Here is a 23,185-nt window from a genome sequence, read left to right on the forward strand (position 1 = left end):
TGACCTGTGCCTGACGTATAAGGCCATGTCCAACCCGGAATTAAGGGACATGCTGCACCTCAAAAAATCCAAATCCCATCAAGCTACACGCTCGAGAGACTTGAACCTCAGCACTGAAATAAATAGGACATGCTGGAGGGACAGATTCATAACCCAGAGGCTCCCTTCACTCTGGAATAAAATCCCAGTCCAGGTTAGGCAGAGTCCCTCATTGACTCTCTTCAAGAGGAATCAAACACGAAGTACTGATTATCTACTTTTCATTTTTAATCTCAATGTATTTAAATATCTTATTACTGTAGATTTCAAATTCATTCACTAATCTATCGTATATTAGCGGCTTGTATATTTTTTAAACTCTGTTAGATTTTCTAGAAAAAGTTTTTCTCTCATATCTTTCCATAGTCCAGTATCATCTACACCTCATTATCTGTTGCTTATTTTTTAAACATCTTTACTAAATCATAATTTACACAATGGCATAGGTACACATACATTACTATAAAAGAAAAACATAGGTGAAATGTTTATATGGTATACATGCACTTTCTTAACAATTATGATTCACTCCAACAGTATATGCATTGGTTAGGTCCTGCCATCCCTTAAACCTCATTCCTCCTCTGTAACATTATTCTGCATGTATTGTTCCGACAAATTCCATTGATTTCTGTGATTTGCTCCTTCCACTTCTAAATATCCCACCTCCAGTTCTTTTATTTCCTCGAAAATATTCAGTACTTTAATTACAGTTGGATTTGATATTGAAATTAACTTCAATTTTTTAGTAATTGCTTTTTTGGGCAGTTGATAGCATTAAACTTAGTAAGGCCTTCCTCAATGAAGTCTGCGAATGAAAGAGTTTGTCTAAGATTGATAAAGCCAGATTATATGAGAAGAATGGAAAGCCTAAGACATTTCTTGTGTTTTGTTTTCTATGGGACTAAGGAATGGAGGATTATTTGCTTAGCTCTTCTGTACTTGTTGGATATGGCCCACCAAGATTTTTATTACTAGGCAGTCACCTAAGTATGAAAAGGGGCATTATTTCCCAACCTTAAGGTCCAAAAGAGACCGAAATCAAGGTTAGCAGTAACATGGGATACATATTTTGTACATGTTTTACAGTTATCACTGTTTAAGTGCACCACTGGTAGTGGTAATCAGATAGGCGTATATATATATATATATATATATATATATATATATTTATATATATATATATATATATATATTTATATAGTACTTGATTAGGGCCCCTAAGTGTGTAATTTTAGTCTTAAGTATTCAAACATTTTTTTTAGTAATTCACACTTGTATGCAGAGCAATCCAATATTAATACAATTCCCTAGACTATACAAACATTTCTGAAAATGAATAAATACCATTTTTACTTTGAATTTTATTTTGATGCTTCACTAATTTATCCACAACCAACATTCTTTATACCTCATGCTTCATTTTACAAACTCCATACCTTTTCCTTATCCAGACTATAATTTGATTAATGTCTGCATTTTCCTGAATAAAGCTTATTTCCTTAAAACACATTCTGACAATGTTACTGATGAAAAGCAACCTATTGTTGAAACATATTTAAGCTTTTAATAGATTTCACTAAAGTGTTTTATTAATATGGGATAGTTAAGCTATGCATCAAATACATAGTCCTATAATATAAGCAGAACATGTCATTTTTATGACATATAGTGCAAGTACCAAACAGGCATGATATATATTTTTTGCAAAATCTTCAGAAATTGCTAATCGGGATGCCAATCATGCCAGAGAGATAGCCTTTTAAGACAATGAAGTACTAAGAACATGCATCAGTGCTTGAAAAAATGCTGATGGGGATTCAGCTCTGACGGTGTCTCAAGGGGCTATCAGCAGCTGCTAACTGCAGTATCAGTCTATACCCACTTGAACTCCATGGAGAGGCTGCCAGGAAAAGCACCACTGTAATGGAGGGAGACAATTGCTGAAAAATATCCGAGATATAGCCATCATTCCGCAGGGGTACAGCGGTAGCGTTGTTACCTCATAGCAAGAGGTTCTCCCATTCGATTCTCGGCTTGCCTTGGGAGTGCCTTCAGTGTGGAGTCTGCATGTCCTCCCCACGGTTAGGTAACGTTCGAAAGACATGCGTGCATAAATGGGCGTGCCTTCATTGAAGGTTGGGCGTCAAGCTGGCACCTCGGCGTTTCGTAAAAAAAATCTACTGCCAATCATTAGCAGACCGGAGTTCCGCTGTGACAACCCCTTACCGGGAAAAAGCCGAAAGACAAACATCCGAGATATAGCCATCACTGTAACTAAATGTAATGTAGGCACAGTAGGCAATGTCTTATTACATTTTTCATAACGGAACATTATGCAATGTATAAGTCACTTGGAGAAAACAGCTTTGGAAACTTTGAACACCAGCTTATTTTGTGAAAACGAAATAACTAGTTTAAAATAATTTCTTACTAATCTGGTTCTTTACACACAATCATAGCTATCAAAGGACATCCACGCAATGCAAAAATTATTTATTCTGCTAGAATAGGTAAGAGAAGTGTAAGCAAATTAACTGACAGGTTAAAGTTTAAGTGGTTACCTTAGGTATGAAATGTGGAATGTTTACCAAAGGCACTCTATCCTTATGGAAGATCAAATAGGGAAGATTGACAAAATTCATGCAAATTGGAAATGTGTCTAGCATATGAAATAACCACTAGAAAAGGCATCCTCCAGTGCAGGTACTTCAAATTAGCTTTGAAACTATGGTCAGTATTTACAACATAAAATTTATATCCCATTAAACGGCAACATCTTTAAAAGGTGGTAATAACTGAAATGCACCTCTAGAAAAAAGTTTGTAAGCCTTCAGAAAAGGTAAAGACACATTTTTTGAAACTATGGTAGGAGTTGGAAATAGAAGCAGGATGCAATGTAATATTAGAATAAAAGGCTAGCTTCAAACAATTGGGAAAAGTAATAAAAATTGGGAGGTACAGATAAACTACTCTAACACTTCAGACATAGTTGAAATAGAAAAACATGTGAATTTACTTTGTATTTTTTCTGGTATTGTGTATCTTGGCAGAAGCAGGGAACTGGCTCCTCATAAAACTGAATGAAGACTCCCTGGCCACTACTATAACTGAAGTATTCTTTGAAGAAGAAGCAAAAGCTTTTATTTGAAAATTGATTTATGGTTATTTTGCATCCATTCATCCAGAAGACAAATGAGACAGTGGTAAATGGCAGTCAGCTGGAGAAACCACTGATTATAATGTTCAATCAACTCAGGTTTCAAAAGAGCAAAGGGCAAGTAGCAAAAGTCCTTTTCAGGTGTGCCAACTTATCCCTGTTTTGGTCTTTGCATTAGTCCTTCTAATTTTCTTCAGGAGGCCTGGGATATGGACTACACCAGTGAAGGGTGCTACTATCCGTAATTTTTCTGACTGATAGGGGAGGACCTCCACAAACCAGATCAGGAATTATTATGAAATTATAGTATCAACATTTGGATTAACCCATACATTTGAAAGAAATTCATGACAGTTTTAACCCTACTAAGAAGTACAAAGGAAAAAGTGAACAAATAGATAAATTGTATGGATGGACTCAGCGATACACAGAAAATATTTGGCCCAACCCCCCCCCCCCCCCCAAAAAAAAAAAGCATGAACTACTGAAATACCAAAAAGTGGAGATGTCATCTATTTGCAGTAGTCATGACTTGAAATACATGCTGTCAGTAGAAACAAAGTATACTTAGTAAAACTGACTCAGGGAATCAGACAGTCTCTTCCTTCAAAATTGGTGTTATCGACAGACATTTTCAATGCTGGAAGCACATGAAACCAAACACAGAGCAACTATATATTATTATTTATATCTATATTTTAGTTGTTTCCATGCTGTGTGCCATTTTACATTAGTACCAAATCATGCTGAATGATAAATACACAATCCTTGGCAGCTTGAGCTCAGCATGAATCTTAGAAAAACTGCTAATGAAGTAATTTTGCCAGTGCCAGTCATTTAGCAAGCTGCATACTGACTTCTGATATGAGGAAAATCAGAAGGTTGTGAGTTTTACCCAGACACTAGGTGTTTAGATTCATGCACTAGAAATGAGGTACTGTCTTTGAATGAAATATTAAACTGAGGTCCAATCTGTCTTAGCTGGTTGAAGGCTAGATGAATCCTAAACAACTTACTAAGAAAAGTACTAAAATCACATCCAATGTATCTTAAAAAAAACTTGCAATCCAGTCTGTATAAATATTCCAGCTGGTCTCTTATGAAAATGGACAATAGGTCTAGTTACATAAGTAATATAGTATATTCATATACTTCATAAGGTTTTCAGTGATAACACTGATTTGAACATACACTTACATATATATTTTATTTTACATTTGTTTGCCAGGAGAATCCGACTGGGTTTAAAGCCCATTTTCAGCAGAGGCCCTGTGGAGCAAAGCTCTACACAGACGCAAACAATTTAAGTAGGACTTATAAAGGTCACCTGATCATTTGTAAAGGGAATATACAGGAAAAATACCTCGATAAGATATTAGGATGTATACAGTTGGATGACATAAAATTCATACAATTAGATAGCTATCATGCATACTATTAATCTTGCTTACCTATAACAAAGATATGTACAGTTTGAAAAGGTAAAATTCATATATGTATGTATGAGTGTGTGTATGTGTGTGTGTATATGCCATCCTTGCCTTAGCAAACCAATTAAACGAGCATCTTTCTCACCCCCATCATTACCACTTACACGAAGGTAAATCCATTACGATTTTTCAACAAAGTAGTGAGCTTTTAAACATTTATGTCATAGGGTTATAAAGAAACAACACAATATATTTTGGCATGCCTCTTCTATTAGTATATTTATAATAAGAATTATGATAGATCCTACTTAACAAGTGGCTCCTTTTCTCTTTAATTGTCTGTATTAGAATTATATTATCTAGAGAATGCTTTTTTAAAGATGTGTTAATATTTTCCAATTAGCACTGCTTTGAGTGGTAGTACCAAGCATGGCCTAGTCAAAGTTTGAGTCTCCTTGAGAATATTTTTAGGCTTCGTGGCAAGGTCACTTATTTTTCAAAGAATTAATCGCACACAGAAAAAAAGTCTTCTTCACCCTTACTCATAACTTAAAATAATTTAAAAACTTAAGGAAAAAAACAGGAATCAGTCTTCACAGATAATTCTGATTTAAGGAATGTACAATTTAGTTAGACCCCACTTAACTCCCTTGTTGCTGTCTTCACTCTAAATTTAGCAATCAAGAGTGTCCTACAGTGTCACTGTAAAAATCCAACTGCTCATGGTTTTTCACTTCTGGTGATCAAATGTATTTCTGTACACATACAGACCAGTGGGTCTTTTTCATGGTCTAGCCATGAAGTTATACTACCATTAAACGGTGATAACAGAATGTGACTTCTATATGTCCAGTCTTCAAAGGCACTACTACCTGCTTTGTACTATCTGGATCTCTTCTGCCCCATGACAGTGTTGATCGGATGTCAGTGAAAACAGTCTTACATTCTTTGGTAGTAACTAGCACTATCATTCTACTTTGCAAAGAGGGTAACAATCAAAATGATACACTGTGTCCATCTTTACTGTCCTCAAGAGTGTGTGTCTGTACTCCATATTTCTTTGAATTGTTTCCCCCACACACTATGTCCTTGCCAAACTAAGAGTTTGGACGATTGTCACATATGTCAGTATTCATCATAATGAAAATCAGCACAATTTCTCTCTCTACAAAGTTTGCTCAGTGACCATTTAACTCTTAAAATATACCACATCTTGCTTTGATACAGTGAATCCAGCCCATTTTTCATTCTGCACTTTAGTCCAGATTAATTTTGTACAAAAGGTACACAGGAAATGTCTATATTGCAGCTATAAATCTATAGGTGACAACTGTGATTGTTGGTACATGAACTGATGACTAGATGATTTTTTATCAAGATTAGTAGATAAACAGGTTTAACAAACCTGGTGTGCAGAAATTTTAGTGCCTTCAGTATTTGCAGTTTTGTAACTCTCGCCTCTACTGAGGTAAAACATTTCACAACTGTAAATGACTGTAGAAAATTGATTATTTTGCAAATGGAGTCCGGTTTACAATCCCACATCTTTACTAGATATATATATATATATATATATATATATATATATATATATATATATATCTATACACATATACATAGACCAGATGGCTACATATATATATATATATATATATATATATATATATATATATATATATATATATACACATATACATAGACCAGATGGCTATATATATATATATATATCTATACACATATACATAGACCAGATGGCATCCCAGGTTGCGTCCTACATGAACTACAAGAGGAACTAATCCCTCAAATAAAACGGCTATACAATCTCAGCCTCACTACAGGATATGTGCCCACAGAATGGCGTACAGCAACAGTAGTCCCACTCCACAAAGGTGGAGCCTCTACGGACCCTGGAAACTATCGCCCCATAAGCCTGACTAGCTTAGTCTGCAAGGATATGGAGAGGATCATCATGGAGCTCATAAACAAAGACATTGGGGACCTACAGACACTAGATCCTACCCAGTTCGGCTTTGTCAAGGGCAGATCCTGCCTTTTGAACCTGGTTGACTTCTTTGAAACAGTCACCAAAGCCATAGATGAAGGGAAGGTAGTCCACACAGCCTATCTGGACCTTGCAAAGGCATTTGACACAATACCCCACTCGGGCATCATAGATAAGCTACCCAGCTTAAATATAAACCCCTATGTCACAAGATGGATCGCAAACTGGCTCAAAGACAGAACCCACAGAGTGAGAGTTGCTGGAGCCATGTCAGACTCGAAACCGGTCACAAGTGGCGTCCCACAGGGTTCTGTCCTGGGACCACTCTTGTTCGGTATATACTTTTCTGAGGTACAGGCAAACGTGGGAGGAATATGGCTCACCAAGTTCGCAGACGACTGCAAACTGGGCGCCATAATCAGCTCTCCAGCTGACACAAACATCCTTCAAAAAGGTCTCACAGAGACAGATAACTGGTGCCAGTGCCATGGTTTAAAGCTAAATGCCAAAAAATGTATAGTCATACCCTTTGGCAAAAACAATGTGCCCACAAATTACCACATAGGCGGAAATCCATTAAGTACAGAGAAAGTTATTAGGGACCTGGGGACCCAAGTTGATAGCAATCTCTCCTTTGAAAACCACATTGCCAAAGTGGTTAGAAAGACCTTCTACATAGCCCACCTCATCACGAAGGGTTTCACATCTAGATCAAGAGAGGTAATCGTGCCCCTTTATTCATCCCTCATCAGGCCCATCATAGAATACAATGCCCCTTTTGGGATGTACCTTACCAGACACCTGCAGCAATTAGAAAGACCCCAAAAGTATCTCACCAAGAGGATCAAGGGTCTCAAACAGATGCCATATGCTGCTCGGTTAAAAAACTCCAGCTCTACTCAGTTGCATACCGCCTACTTCGAGGCGATCTATGCCTGACATACAAAGCTTTGTCAAATCCAAAATTAATGTACATGCTCCACCTCAGTAAATCTAAATCCCTTAGAGCCACACGCTCGAGGGACTTGAACCTCAGCACAGAAATAAATAGAACTTGCTGGAGGGACAGGTTCATAACCCAGAGGCTCCCTTCACTCTGGAATAGAATTCCAGTTCATGTGAGGCAGAGCACCTCACTGAATCGCTTCAAGAAGAATCTCGATAAGTGGATGGGGGATCGTAGGTTTGTCCCAGGGATTACTCCCGTGTCACTATTAGACAGAGGCACAGTAAACTAAACCTTAAAAAGGGCACAGTATACTCAAATCAAGGGGTGGCGTAAGCCATACAGAATCGGGCTAGGCTTATAATTGCACCAGGGCAGATAGCCTAGTATGAACCTATGAACCTATATTACCTACCTCCTCTCTAAAGGGCACAGTATACTCAAATCAAGGGGTGGCGTAAGCCATACAGAATCGGGCTAGGCTTATAATTGCCCCAGGGCAGATAGTCTAGTATGAACCTATGAACCTATATTACCTACCTCCTCTCTACCTGTGCATAAAAGTAACAAATGTATTCAAGATGTCTCAGTCCTTCATCCCTTTTATTAAACATTTTCTCCCTTCCATTCACAGTATGTCCTATGGGTTTCTACAGTTTAATTTTATTACAAAACTGCACATAGTAACATTTTATTTACCTATACTATTTTCCCAGCTTTTCTACTATTAACTAGCTTTTCACTCTGTACTGTCCTTTCAGACAAGATGTACTCATCCTTTTCTAAGTTCTTTCCCTCTGCAAATGTTACTTGAGATTCTTCCACACTTGTATTTTTTTGTTACATCTGTTGAAAGACTTGTACTATTCTTCCAATTTGAATGTGCAAATGCCAACTTCTATATGAGAGTATAATTTCAACAGCTAATAAAACTTCTAGAGACATTGCATAACTGTGAATGCTGATTTGTTTCACAAAATGCATTGTCATGCATCTTCTGTTGTCTCTCTGCAAAGAAATGGATAAAAAATGACATACACAATTATGTTTACTTTCTCCAGTCATAGCACAGATACAAGCATTAAAAATGTTGTCAGTGATATAGTTTATTACCTTTATCATGTCCAAAAATGTCTATTGCAAGCTGCACAAATACCTACCTACCTTACACAGCTTGCAGTGTATATGCCTGGGTACAACTCCAAAGTAAGGACAGTATGTGATTCAACATTATTGTTTGTTATGTAACAGGCAGGACTGATTTGACTGCTTCATATACTGAATTACTGCATTTTTTTGTACTGTGAATTTATGTACATATTTTCATTTATTTATTTTAATACATATATAAGAATTTTTTGAACAGTGCAAATCTCTCTCTCTGTTGAGTCTATCCTGTGCTGCAACAGTATCAGATAAAACATCCCTTCCCTTTCCATTTGTATCATGCCCTTCCACTATCTGAGCCTCCATACCGCTCAACATTCATCTACTCCCTGTAGTAGCATATTATTATGATTCCCATTGTTACAAAAATATCATCTACTCAGTTTTCTACCTCTCTTTCTTGAACCTGTTCCAATTTAAAGTTTACCTATACCAACCTGTCCCCTTTTGTCATCAGCACCTACCACCTAAAAGATCATGTGTATATATCTTGCCTTGATCCATTCTTAGCAAACTGTACAAGTCCATGGCCTACGGCCTCTTCACGTAGTCTAGTCACTTGCATTTCTCTTCGACATTCTTATCAGCAATTGCTGTAAACAACATGTTTAATGCTTCATTTAGGTATATTAAAACACATGCATTTTATTTCTAATTAAATTCTGCATTCTGCTGTGCAGTGGACACTAACTTTGACTGCTCCTGAGTATCTTACCTCCTCTTTCCCCATAGATAATTAAACCTACATCCATTTTCCTCTATCAGCTTGAAATTATTTTCTGCTTAGTGTTCCTTGCTTATTTATTTCAATAAATGTTTGTTACTCTGTAATGTCTCCCACATGTAGCTTTTCACAACTAAGAGAATTTTAAACACGTTAATTACCAATAATAATATGATTTGCATAGGAGTTAATTTCATTGTTAAAATAAAACAGTAGCTATGCAAGTGTATTTCGTATCACCGTATTTCTTGAAGTGATTCTTCAGAATGATGCATTTGAATTGTTATAAAAATTACTTTCCTGAAACACATCCACCCTGCTTTTAACTTACTTTAACATCTGACATATTATGAAGTTAAAATAAGTCCAATATATCATTTGTCTTTATATCAAAATGTAGCTTACCAGAAGATTGCAAAATAGCACAGAAGCACAGAAGAAGAATTTTCTGGATCATGGCTGACACCTTGCTATTTTGCAAGGTTTTACCCTTCCAAAGTAGTCACTCACTAGTTGTCACGGCAGCCTACTGCTTTTCGGCAGTAGATGCATGTCATCCAACTAGGACACTTTTATATACTGTGATATACTGACCACCCCTTAGAAGTCAGAGACCATGAAGCATTTCAAACAATGATTAGCCAAACAGGATCTCCTTTACCAGATTTATGAGATTAGATGACAGTATTCAATCATGTTCATGAAATAAGCTGTGGTTAAGAAACAGAATACATAAAATTATGCCTATATTTTTTACATTATAAAACTTGAACATCTTATTACGATGACTGAATAAATTATGCAACAATGGCCCTATGGTGTATTATAACATATGCATCTAAATATTGCAAATGTCATAGTTTAAGAAACGTAATTAATGATTTTCTAATATTTTTGTTTGCCTTGTAATTCAAGTTTTAGTGAATCTGAACTTGTTATATGGTTTAGTATACTTCTCAAAGGCTGCTCTTTTATATGGATACACTTAAAAATGGTAATACCCATAAGCAGTTCCTGATTATTCAGTCATTTATCATAGCATAAACATACATTATAAAATGCCATCTGTGTTTTACTCGTGTACCTTCATGCAGTGGCTGACAGTTTCCAGGTGTCACTCATGCTGAAGTTAACCAGCAGGCAGCAGGTAGCCTATTTGTCAGATACTTCAGAAAATTAAGACCTGATCATGATGTGAAAAGTTAAAATATGCCTGGGTATAACAATTCCAAAGTACTAAAATCAAAATGGAGCACTATAGTTGGTGAGAAGGCCTTAATTAAACAGGACAGGAAGAGCGCACATATGGCAAACAGAACTGGACAGTCACCATTGTCCAACTGGTACCATATGAACATACATTTCACATGTTTTGAAACCATATAAATGTAAGGCATAACTAATAAATGGTATTTTTGTCCTATATCATGAATACTGTTAGGTATGCAAAAAATATATACAGAATACTTCTGAAAATGTTTTTATATTCAGGACAGCACAGAATCATAACTTCGGGGTTCTCACTAACTATCACTGGCCACTCTGCAAGTGGCAGCATGCATCACTGGCCCCTCTGCAAGTGTCTGCATGCTGGATGGCCGGCTAAGGAGCATATTACCCTCAAATGATGTCTGGCTTACCTTCTGGAGAGCTGTGAGGGCAAAGTTGTTGCTTGTAATAAATCTGATTTAGCAACAGCTAGTTGACATGGATGATCACTTGGGTGTGAGAAGGTTATGCTCATGTGGGCACACGCTTTTGCAGGCATCTTGATGTCAGAAGATGAGATGTACTTTGGAGAGGTGGGTAAATCATGGATAAAAACACCCTAAAATCTGGCAACTTGGCAAACTTGAAGATTTACCATTCAAGCCCTTGATGGTCAAAGTAGAATGAATGGGCTACTTGTAAATAAAAAAGTCAGGTCTCTTAAAACTATTGAATTCAGATGACCAACCTAAAATATGATTCTTCCATATTAATCTTACACTCAAAGTATGCATCATTAATTTTATGGTTAGCTTCACATGTTTAATTTCATTGACATTTCATATCATTCAGCACTGCAACATTTGTACGTCTTACAGGGAATATGATATTACCTCAGCCAACTCAATGGTTACACTCAAAAAGCTACTAAAAACACCTAAAACTCGCATGGCTATGCCCTTGCTACCCCGCCAGGTTGACCCATATCGCACACACCCTCTGACCCACTCATGCTCCTTTTCAGTTCTATCCCTTCAAGAAGAATCATGACTCCTCCTTACAGTGCCTCACCTGCGAACACTCACACCAACAGTCAGCAATTATGCACATTCCAACTTTAAACCCAACCACATCTCACAAAACTAACCCTAACATCCACTCCCAACCCCCTTTTACTTACATTTGTCTCGATCAATGTTATTACTGCAAACCAGTACATTCTAAGTACTACTTTACTCTAACTTAAACTATGGAATTTTGTTAAAACGTGCGACTACCAATGAATATTGTACTTTGTAACTTTAAAACTATGGAATCTTGTTAAATCATGTGTTTTCCTATGAATAGAGCTGCGGTGGTGGTGCTGTGGTAACGTTGTCACCTCACAGTAAGACGTTGTCCTGTTCGATTCTCAGCTAAAGTGTCTTCTGTGTGGAGACGTGCGTGAATGGGCGTACCTTCGTTGAAGGTTGTGCATCAGGCCTGGCAAGCCAGTACGTAAAAATCTACTGCCAATCATTAGCGGACCGGAGTTCCGCTGTGGTGACCCCTAACCAGGAAAAGCCGAAAGATACAACAACTTGCTTGCTATGTAGAAATCTCATAGTTGTTTGTTCTTAATCTGTGGAGCTTTTCTCCCTGGGCCTCCGCTGAAAATGGACATGTATCCAGTCAGATTCTCCTGGTCAACAAATGTAAAATAAATAAATAATAAATAAATGCATTCAGTTTCCAATTGGGAATGAAAAATAGTAGTAAATGAAAGGCTTGTGTGAAAATAAGCAAGACAGTGTCATCTGTAGGGTGCTAAGAACTGCAAATTAAAAGTCCTGTGTGAAAAATGTAAGACACTGACAATTTCAATGAATTTGTGCAGTTAAATCAAATGCACTGCCCTATGCCTGAAGACAGGCAGGTTCTGAAAAAAATAACTACTTGGTATGTTTGAGATCAAAATGCTTGGAAATGTTAAGAAAAGCAGGATACTCACCAAATTAAAATACAAATTTATAGGGTCTCCAAATTTTCAACGGAGATACTTGCATGTTTTAAATATTGTACTGAAGGTAACTTTACAGAGCAAAAGTTAAGTCGCAACTAAAGAAAAACACATTTTGTAAGGGACAACTGACACATTCACCATGATCACTGAAATAGTATATGTTATACATTTCATGTCAGCATACTAAACATTAGTTGTGCAAGGCTATTCTCAGAAATAAATAAATAAAGACAAACTCTTACACTCTTTGCCCAGTTTGCATTATGTATATCTTTTATTACATAAGCGTTACTGAGAATGGCCATATATAAATCCTGTTCTTCTGGTGATTTGTACATAAAATGTTCAGAATTACAAGAGTTAGTGCCCACTTCACAGTTTATATTTGGGAAAAGGGCAATGATGAGACGTTGCAATACTATTCTTGAGGTATTGAGACATCGTCAAGTTATGGGTATTAATTTCAACCGCTAAAAAGCATGGATGTAGGAAAAAAACTCAATCCAGTTTCTGCATGGACTTTGCAGCACAACGTCTGAGGAGTGAAAATATTCAGTCTGAAAAGGAAGATGCTGCTGTTATGGATGCGAGATGAGCTGCAGATGGTTCAGAACAGAACAGACAGCTATAAGATGAAGACTAACTTTGGATCAATTAATTTAATTAAAGTAGATGAAAATCTGCAAGCAAGAGAGTTGACATTATTTTATGTTAGTAACAGGGCAGATACAGGCAGCAGCATAAATCCAGTAAAAAAGATCTGTTATTAGGGCATTAACAACATTTAGTGTCATGTGATATACAAATCTTGGAGTATGGACTAAAAGACTCTCTTCAGACCTATCTATTAATCTATAGTTTATGTTATGTGAGTAGTTATATATACTTGTTTTTGATATGCGACACTCAGAGCTAAACTCCTTGTGGCATTTGAAACTGGTAGAGCTGGAAGGGTGAAGTGATAACGTCTGAAATCATTATTAGAATAAGATTTGGTTGGCACAATTAGAGAGAAATCAAGGGTAATTTATTTCACTTTCTGCATAGAATACAATCTGTTTAGTCAGCTGCCAGAGTCCAGACATGGGAGCAGATAAACAGGGAAATTTGAAATTCCCAATGCTATTACAAGATATTTTGTGGTCTAAACTCAAAGTGCATAAGATGAGTAGATGGAGATTTACATACTGTTGCAGGAAAAATAAACTACCATAGGTTCATAGGTTGGAACTAGGCTATCGGCCCTAGGGCCTATGCAAGCCTAGCCATAACAATTCCCTGGATATTTCTTCCCACAATAATTTACTTCTCTGGACCCCTGTCTAGCAGGGCAACTGACATGATCCCCAGGGTGAATTTCCTATCTCCCATCCAATCATCAAGGTTCCTTTTGAAGACGGCCAAGGAGGTGCTCTGCTTGAAATGTATGGGCAGTCTATTCCAGAGTATGGGGAGTCTCTGGGTCAGGAACCTAATCCTCCAGCATGTTTTGTTCATTGTGATGACAAGGTTTAGATCCTTGGTCGTGTGGCTCTGAGGGACTGGGATTTCTTCAAGTGGAGCATGTTCGACATGGCCTTGTATGTTAAGCAGAGATCACCTCTGAGTAGACGATATGCCACAGAGTATAGCTGGAGTTTTTTTTAGACAGTCAGCATATGGCATCTGCTTTAGGCCTGTGATTCTTTTAGTGAGGTACTTCTATGGCCTTTCCAGCTGTTGCAGATGTCTTGTGAGGTACATATCAAACGGGGCATTATACTCTATAATGGGTTTAATGAGGGGACAATGACCTCCTTTTTTCTGGATGAAAAGCCCTTAGTGATGAGGTGTGCCACATAGAAGGATTTCCTGACTGTTGTGGCGATGTGGTTATAGAAAGTGAGACCACTGTCCATCTGTGTCACACTTTCGATGTTTAGTGTCCTGCCACCTATGTGGTAATTCATGGGTACATGTTTTTTTTCCAAAGGGGATAACTGTACTTTTCTTGGCATTAAGCTTGAGCCCATGGCTCTGGCACCAGGCATCTGTTTCTATAAGGCCCTTTTGTAGAAAATCCACATCATTTGGGGATTCAATAATGGCTCCCAGTTTGCAGTCATCTGCGAACTTTGTTAGCCAGAGTCCCTTAGTGCTGGCCTGTACTTCAGAGAAGTAGATGCCAAACAAGAGTGGTCCCAGGACTGAACCCTGAGGTACTCCACTTGTCACTTCTCTGGAGCTGGATTTGGAGTCTGCTACTTTTTCAGTATGGGTTCTGTCAGTAAGCCACTTGGCAACCCATCGAGTGACGTAGGGATTTATAACCAGCTTAGTAAGTTTATCTATGATTCCAGAGTGGGGGATGGTGTCAAAGGCCTTGGTGAGGTCCAGATAGGCTGTGTGGACCACCTTACCCTTGTCCACAGCTCTGGAGACTGATTCGAAGAAGTCAATCAGATTCAGAAGACAAGATCGGTCCTTCACAAACCCAAACTGGGTGGGGTCCAGTGTCTGAAGGTTGCCAATGCCTTTGTTTATAAGTTCCATGATAATGCGTTCCATGCCCTTGCAGATCAGGCTTGTCAGACTGATGGGATGGTAGTTCCCGGGATCCAAGGTGGATCCTCCCTTGTGGAGTGGGATAAATGTAGATGTGCGCCACTCAGTGGGCATGAAGACTGAGGTGAGGCTATGATTAAACATGACACTCAGGTGAGGTGCCAGTTCATTTTGTAGTTCATGTAGTACACAGCCTGGGATGTCATCTGGTCCCATGGATGCTGTATTCTTAGCTTTGGAGAGTGTGGTTTCTACCTGTGTGGCCATGATTATCGGAATTTGGCAATCTTTTGGCATTGAGATGGGCCCTTTAGGGGGTGAGGGGGGTAAAGTTGGCACTAAATTGATCTGCCAGGATATTGGCAATATCCTTGGGATCAGTATATTTAATGCTATTCTGTTGTAGCTCAGAGCAGATCTGAGCATTGCCATTTAGATTCTTGACATAACTATAGAATGCCTTGTGGTTGTCTTTAGAATCTTTGGCAATTTTATTTTCGTAACTAGCTTTTGAGGATTTTATGAGGGATCTCAGCTTCTTACTGAGGCTGGTGAGGGAGTTTTTTGCATCCTGGGATTTTCCTCTTTTTTGCAACAGTTTCTTCCTTCTGTTGTATAGTTTGTTTGTAGCAGGGGACCACCAGATTGGCTTCCTTTTTTTGCAGAAGAGCATCTTGGTTCTATTTGGGATGGCACGATTCATGCATGAGTGGATGTGCTCGTACAGTCCCTTAGTGTAGGATTCTGCAGTCGAACTTCTGGATCCCATCTGCGTGGGTGTTGTGAAGTTTGTCCCTTCTGACTTCAGTAGCATGAAGTTGGCTTTGGAGAAGTTTTTTTAAGGAGGTTTCCTTACTGGGGGTGGGGGTGTGATATGGATGTCAAAGGTGATTTGCTTATGGTCAGACCTGTCCAATGAGGGGGTGACCACTGGTGTGGAGCATCTATCTCCCATGTTGGTAATGACCAGGTCTAGGATATTGGAGCCCCTGGTGGGACAATGGATTAGTTGATCCAGGGTGTTGGAATTTATGAATTCCAAGAACCGTTGGGAAAAGGAGTTGGTACCCGAGTAGTTTTCCCAGTTAATGGCGGGGTAGTTGAAATCACCCAGTATTAGGGTGTTTGGTTTTATCTTAATATTTTCCAGTACGTTTAGAAAGGTGTAGTGAGAATCTTGGGGCATGGTGGGGGATCTGTAGCAAGCTACAATTTGGATTGCAGTGTTACCTAGTGTTAGTTGCACCTGGAGAATTTCAGATGCATTGTGTTGGGCAACTAGCCCGGAGGTGCGAATATCCTTGGTGAATATGGACACTCCTCCACCTTTAGTGTTTCGGTCTTGATTTTGTGGCCGAAAAGTGTGGTAAGAATTGTAGCCTGGTATTGCAGGGGTGCTCTCTGCAGCCTTGAACCAGGTTTCATTTACTGCGCAGATATCGATGTTCTCCATTTTTAGGAGTGCCTCGAGAGAGTGCATTTTTAGGTTTAGACTTCTAGCATTGAGTAGCATTACCTTCAGATTTTGCATGCTTGTATATGTTACAGTGGTGGTTTTATCCTTTGAACCTTGCCTAAAAAAAGCACTATAGGGGAGCAAGAGCTTTAGCCAGTAACGTGAATCCCAGGGGTGACAGGTGCAGACCATCTCTGGCAAAGCATTGTGGCTTGTGATCATGTCTTTCCAGGCAGACAAATACTGGATCCCCTTTGAATGACACCAGAAGCTTAGCCAATTGTTGAAGTCAATCATTTTGTCCTTATACTGTGGTATCTTTCTGGGTGAAGGCAGGATGCTACTCAGGGCTAGGGTCATACCTGCCTGGGTCACATGATCCAAGAGCTCTTCCATGTCTCTTTTCATGTAGTCCAGGGAGGTACATCTCAAGTCACTCACTCCAGCATGGACAATGACAGAGTCATATTTGTACTTGGAGTGACTTGAGAGCATGAGTTATGTGGCGGATTCTGGCACCCGAAAGGCAGCGGACTGTAATTTTCTCCTTGTTCATCCTGGTGAGTGGGACATCAGTGTGCCTGACTATAGAGTCACCTATGGCTAAAGTGTTGGGTACATTGTCTTGCCTTAGGTGCTGTTGTTGGGTGGCACACACTGGTGTTGTGAGCTATGTGTCACTTTGGTTGTGACTGGTGTTTGTTTGCGTTTCGGAGGTCCTTGTTGCTTGGGCAGGTTAATGTTAAGGGCCTCTGCATATGTGGGTTTAGTGTTTCTATGTGTGGGTGTTGATGGTGTGGGTTTTGAAGGGCTATGAGTTGCTTGAGGTGTAATGCAGGTGTTAGCCCTCTTCTCTTGACTGTCTAGCACAGTCTTGGCCGGAGAGAGTTTTTCTTCCAATTTGGCTATGTAAGTGCATCTCTTGGAGGTTGTAGCGTTGGGTGGTAGGAGGACAGGATTGTCTGTGTACATGAGGCAGTTGCCGCACTGCCCCAGTAATCCCAGATTCACCAGGTGGACAGGAAAAAAATCACCGGAAGCTGATCCTTGGACATGCCTGTTTAGGTGCTTTTTTGTAAAGTTTAAGAACTGTTTTCCCTTACCTTTGCAAGGTACTTTGGAATTACAGGCTGCTTAGTGCCTATGATTAATTTATCCTTATTGACAAGGAAAGCCGAGTGTTTGAATCAGTTTCAGGCTTCCTAGTGCTTTCCAGCAGGTTCTAGAGCAAGTGCTAGTCACAGGGGTTAATATTTTAGTGCTACTACTGAGAGACCAGCTAGTTCTAAGGGAAAATTTGAAGAGCAGACTTTCGGGCACCTGGAATAGTTTAATTGTAGCCTCGGAGTGCTGCACGATGTGAGAAATGTGCAAACACACGCGTTTTTAAGCCAGAAAGTTGAAAGGGAAAGAAACCAGCCCAAAAAGGCTAATAAAATTACAGTTTCAGAGCTGGAAACTACTCCTCGAGCGTTAGATAGGCAGTACAATGCTCACCAGTCCCACTTGTAAGCAGTAGGACTTCCCTCTACCACAGCAAGGTCTGGATAGCTCTGAGCACAGAAAATAAAGTCCTGAGACAAGCAAAGCCTGGGATATGGACTGGCTAGAAAAGGTGGGAAACAAGCAAACAAGATAGTATTTTTTTGTTGAAACAGGCTAAACAATGCAATAATACAGTAAATAAACACAGAAAAGGCTAACACACTTGAGTGTGTAGTCCTAAACAGTAAATGCTAATTTTGCAGAGTTTTAATTGCAATTTAAAACTTTTTAAATGAAGCAAGGCAAGTGCACAACTGAAAAACGATTTAAGAGGTAGTAACACAGCAGAATAAGTAGCTAGCCTACATATACAGAGAAGTCTATATATACAGAAAAGCAGCTAAAAACACACAAACACTTCATATGCAGTGCAACCTAGAGCACTTGAGTTGTAGCAATATTAAGGCAATTACAGTTATAATAAATGCTGTAAAATATACTCTATATTTCCAAAATGTTTGAGAAGAACAGTCAGAACACAAGGAGATTTAGGCAATTTTTTTTTGAAGGGAAAAAGGAGAAACAGAAGGCCTTATCAAATGTTCTCTCTGTATTAGGTAGCATGAGCTAATGGCACTAGACTGGGAGGTGTCTTCCAGATCAGATTTACAGTAGGGGTGGGCAACTGCAAAGCCACCAAGTATCTATACTAAAGCATTAGCCTGCAGACACAGTAAGCACTACAGAAAGCCACAAAATTAAAGTTTTTAAACAGATAAAGAAGCACTGAGACTCTACAAAATGCAACTGCAAACAAATCAGGTACTCATGCAGATTGGTTAATAGCAATAAAAATACATTCAAAAACTATGCAGCAGGCAATAAAAAGTGCTACATATAAATTGCTAGAAACAATAATCAGTATAAATAATGCAAACTACCATTCATTAGCACACTACAGGCAGACACTTCCTGTATTTTTTTAATTATCTATCCATCTATCCTTTGTGGAAGGTGTTAGATCACTAGCTATAAGTCTTACTCTCTCCTCCAGGCTAGTGACCTCTTTCCAGAGGAGCCCTGAGATGGTACTTATACTGCGAGAGGAGGTTTTACCAGGGCACTGAAGAACTTCGTCCAACTCCTTTTGGCAGGCACTGTTGGATTATTTACATCCTCCAGAGCTACTTCCAACTCAAGCAGATGGGACCTCAGTTTAATGTCTTATCTGAAGGAAGGCACACTCGATTGCAGCACCCTCCCCCCCAGTACTATACTGCAGTGTCAGCAGTTAAAAAATTAACCCAATCACCTGGATGTGGATGAAGGCAAGGTGCTTCATACAGCCTACCTTGATCTGGCCAAGGCCTTTGATACCATTCACTACTCAGGAATCATAGAAAAACTCACTAAGCTAGGCATCAACCCTTATATCACTAGGTGGGTTGCAAACTGGCTCACAGATAGAACCCACAGGGTAAAAGTAGCTGACTCCAAGTTAGACTGCCGACTAGTCACGAGTGAAGTCCCACAGGGCTTGGTCCTGGGACCTCTCCTGTTTGGTATCTACTTCTCTGAAGCCCAGGCCAACACGAAGGGACTCTGGCTGATAAAGTTCACAGAAGATTGCAAGTTGGGAGCTATTATTAACTCCCCAAGTGATGTTGACATCCTACAGAAAGGCCTCAATGAGACCAACGGCTGGTGTCAGAACCATGGCCTTAAGCTCAGTGTCATCATCCCTCTTGGGAAAAACCCGGTTCCCTTGAATTACCACATTGATGGTAGTCCACTGAACACAGAAGGCATTATAAGACATCTGGGAACACAGGTTGACAGCAACCTCTCTTTTGACCACCATGTTGCCACTGTGGTCAGAAAGTCCTATGTGGCACATCTCATTACTAAGGGTTTTGCAACCAGGAAGAAAGAGGTCATTCTCTCCCCCAACTCTTCCCTCATTAGGCCAGTCATTGAGTACAGTGCCCCATTTGACATGTACCTTACTAGACACCTGCAAAAACTGGAGAGGCCGCAAAAGTACCTCACAAAGACGATCCTAGGCCTTAAACGCTTGTCCTATATGGACAGACTCAAAAAACGCCAACTATTCTCGGTCTCATATCGCCTACTTAGAGGCGATCGCTTTTTGACGTACAAAGCCATGTCTGACCCAGCTCTATTATAAATACTATATCTAAAGAAATCCCAATACCTCCACACCACATGCTCCAGAGACCTCAACCTCATTACCACAATCAAAAGAACATGCTGAAGGGACAGATTCATAACCCAGAGACTGCCATGCTATGGAATAGACTTCCCATACATGTCTAGCAGAGCACCTCACTGGCCCTCTTCAAGAGAGATCTTGAGGAGTGGATGGGAAATAGAAAATTCACCCCGGGGATCATTCCAGTGGCTCTACTCAACAGAGGCACTAGAAACTAAGGTCAGGTGGCATGATGCCAGGGTAATTTTATGGACTAGGCTTGTAAAGGCTCCAGGGCCATTAGCCTAGTACACACTTATGAACCTATGGAGTGGGAAAAGAACCCAAAGACTTCCTGAGCTTCTGGCACTGAAGGTGTGTGCGCTACCTGTGGAGCTACTGACACTGGCAAGACAAAAAAAAAATGTTCTCATGTTAAGCATGGATATATATATATATATATATATATATATATATATATATATATGGATTCACTTCATAACACTGAAACTTCATAATACTGAAAATGACAAAACTTCATAATACTGAAGACCAAAATACTGAAAGATCAAAATACAGAATACTCAAAATACTGAAACCACATATGCGTAAACTCAGTTTAAACAACATAAATCATAGCAATTTCTACCAAATATATGCAAGCCCCCTGCACTTTCACGTGGGGGCTGCACCTCACACCTGCTAATTATATATATCTACTGCAAGATTGCACTTAACTACGCTATGTGCAATCTTGGAGTTGATATATTTAATTAGAGTGTGCAGGGCTGCCCCTGCATATATTTGGTAGAAATTGTTATGATTTATGTTGTTTAAGCTGAGTTTACGCATATGTGTTTTCAGTATTTTGAGCTTTCAGTATTTTGGTTTCAGTGTTTTGAGTTTCAGTATTTTGATATTTCAATGTTATGAAGTGAATCCATAAATATATATATATATATATATATATATATATATATATATATATATATATATTTTTTTTTTTTTTTAACTAAAGTTACTGTATATGGTGGAGTTAAATTTCAGTGAAATTCAGCATTCTTAGAGTTAGTTGCTTAAAAGTTCTGCATGTAGAGGGAAGATTCCCTGGATGGGGGTAGGAGGGTTCTGCCCTGCAGAAAATAGGATATATTCTTATGCTGGACATGTTCTGACTTTAGTTTGTTTATCTATTTTACGTACTGCCTCAGACATTGAACCAAAGTTGAAAAGTAGTCATACATCCCTTTTCTTATCACATTTTTAAGATATATGTATCGGTGTTATCATTAATACTTATTCATATGCACATGTATATTAATACACACTCATATCTGTATGCTTATATGTATATATGTTTACAAATTTCTGTGTATACAAGAATTTATGTAAATTTCCACTGCAAGAATATGAGTATACAAGTAAACATATGTATGGTTGGATATGTGTATGGATGCATGCTTTCATGCATACACATAGAGATGCATTTATGAATATGTGTGTGTATTTACTGTCTGTAACCCTGTGTTCATGTTTACATGAATGTGCTCATGTCACGAATGTATGCATGTCTGTATGAAAGTACATACATGTGTAACTACAGTCAGTATAGCTGTATTTCTATTTTTAACTTGTTTTTATGCTCTCAGTAGACTTCTCCCCACCATGCATCAAACCTCAGCTCACTGGGCATGTTTGGTTGGTGTCATCATTCAGTTCATGTTGTCGACAGCTCACTATAACACCCTCATGTAAGCCATGCACCTCAGGACATTTCCTTGGTATGCTGTCCCAGGGACATTCTTCTTGAGAAAGTGGTCCTGTCAACCACTCGTTTATTTCCTGGACTGACCATGATATTTGGTGAGGCAGGGAAGAACTGCTGCATCTCCAAAAGACCAAGCACAGTGAGGCCTAGTGCTGATGGGATGAAATCCTCACCTTTAATCGCCTGTCATTTTTTCTGAAGTGCACTTGTCATAGCAGCAGCACCTTTACACTCTCTGTCCTTGCTGTGGTGGTCAGACACCAATAGGAGCCACTAGCAGAAAGTACAGTTGTGTACACTTACCATAAATGTAGATAGAGTGTATTCACTGTTGCAGTCATCACTTGTGGGTTATCCCTGATGGGTAGCCCTAGGCCGGCCCGAATACCAGAGTAATCCTGTGTCGGCTGTCTAGGTGAAAAGGCTGACGTCTGTTCGTCAGGGCTATAAAAAGAGACAGCAGACGTCATGACATCAGGTTTTCTTGCCCCATGTAAGTAGGAGCCCCCAAGGAGGAGGAATAAAGGGGGAAGGTGGGAGAGAAACAGGACTGCAACAGTGAATACACTCGAACATCTACATTTATGTTAAGTCCACACAACTGTACTATGTTCTTCATGTTTCACTGTTGCAGTCATCACTTGTGGGAGGATTCCCAAAGCTGAGATAAAGGGTGGAGGAAAGAGTATATGAATGAAAGGCAAGCACCATATTAAGGGGATGCTAGCATGCCCTGCAGGACAGCAGATGCAAAGACTGGCCTGATTTTGGAGAATGTAGCCAGCTGGTAGTGCTTGGTGAAAGTGTGGACAGATGTCCAGGTAGCAGCTTCCAAAATATCCTTAGCTGGAACCCCTCTCAGGAAGGCAGTAGAAGTAGAGGCTGCTCTAGTGGAATGGGATCTGATAGATTTGGGAGGACTCTTTCCACGAAAGGAATAGCAGAAATGGATGCAATGAGAGATCCATTTAGAAATGTTCGGTTTGGAGATGGGCTTCCCCTCTGCCCCATGAGTGAAAGAAACCAGAAGCTGGTCAGATA

The 23,185-nt window shown here is 39.2% G+C and overlaps 1 protein-coding gene across 1 annotated transcript in view; it reads right to left on the reverse strand.

Annotated features, from left to right (window-relative positions):
- LOC122791455 (mucin-6-like) overlaps positions 1-9,997 on the reverse strand; it is a 1,068,266-nt gene extending 1,058,269 nt beyond the window's left edge. Inside the window, exon 1 of the mRNA XM_044059200.1 lies at positions 9,874-9,997. Within this exon, the coding sequence (XP_043915135.1) occupies positions 9,874-9,925 (52 nt within the window). The 5' untranslated portion in view covers positions 9,926-9,997. The remainder of the gene's footprint in view (positions 1-9,873) is intronic.
- Positions 9,998-23,185: the final 13,188 nt, after the last annotated feature.

The sequence above is a fragment of the Protopterus annectens genome, chromosome 17.part0 (genome assembly GCF_019279795.1).
Source record: "Protopterus annectens isolate FY-2018-M chromosome 17.part0, PAN1.0, whole genome shotgun sequence".
NCBI classification, from domain to species: domain Eukaryota; kingdom Metazoa; phylum Chordata; order Ceratodontiformes; family Protopteridae; genus Protopterus; species Protopterus annectens.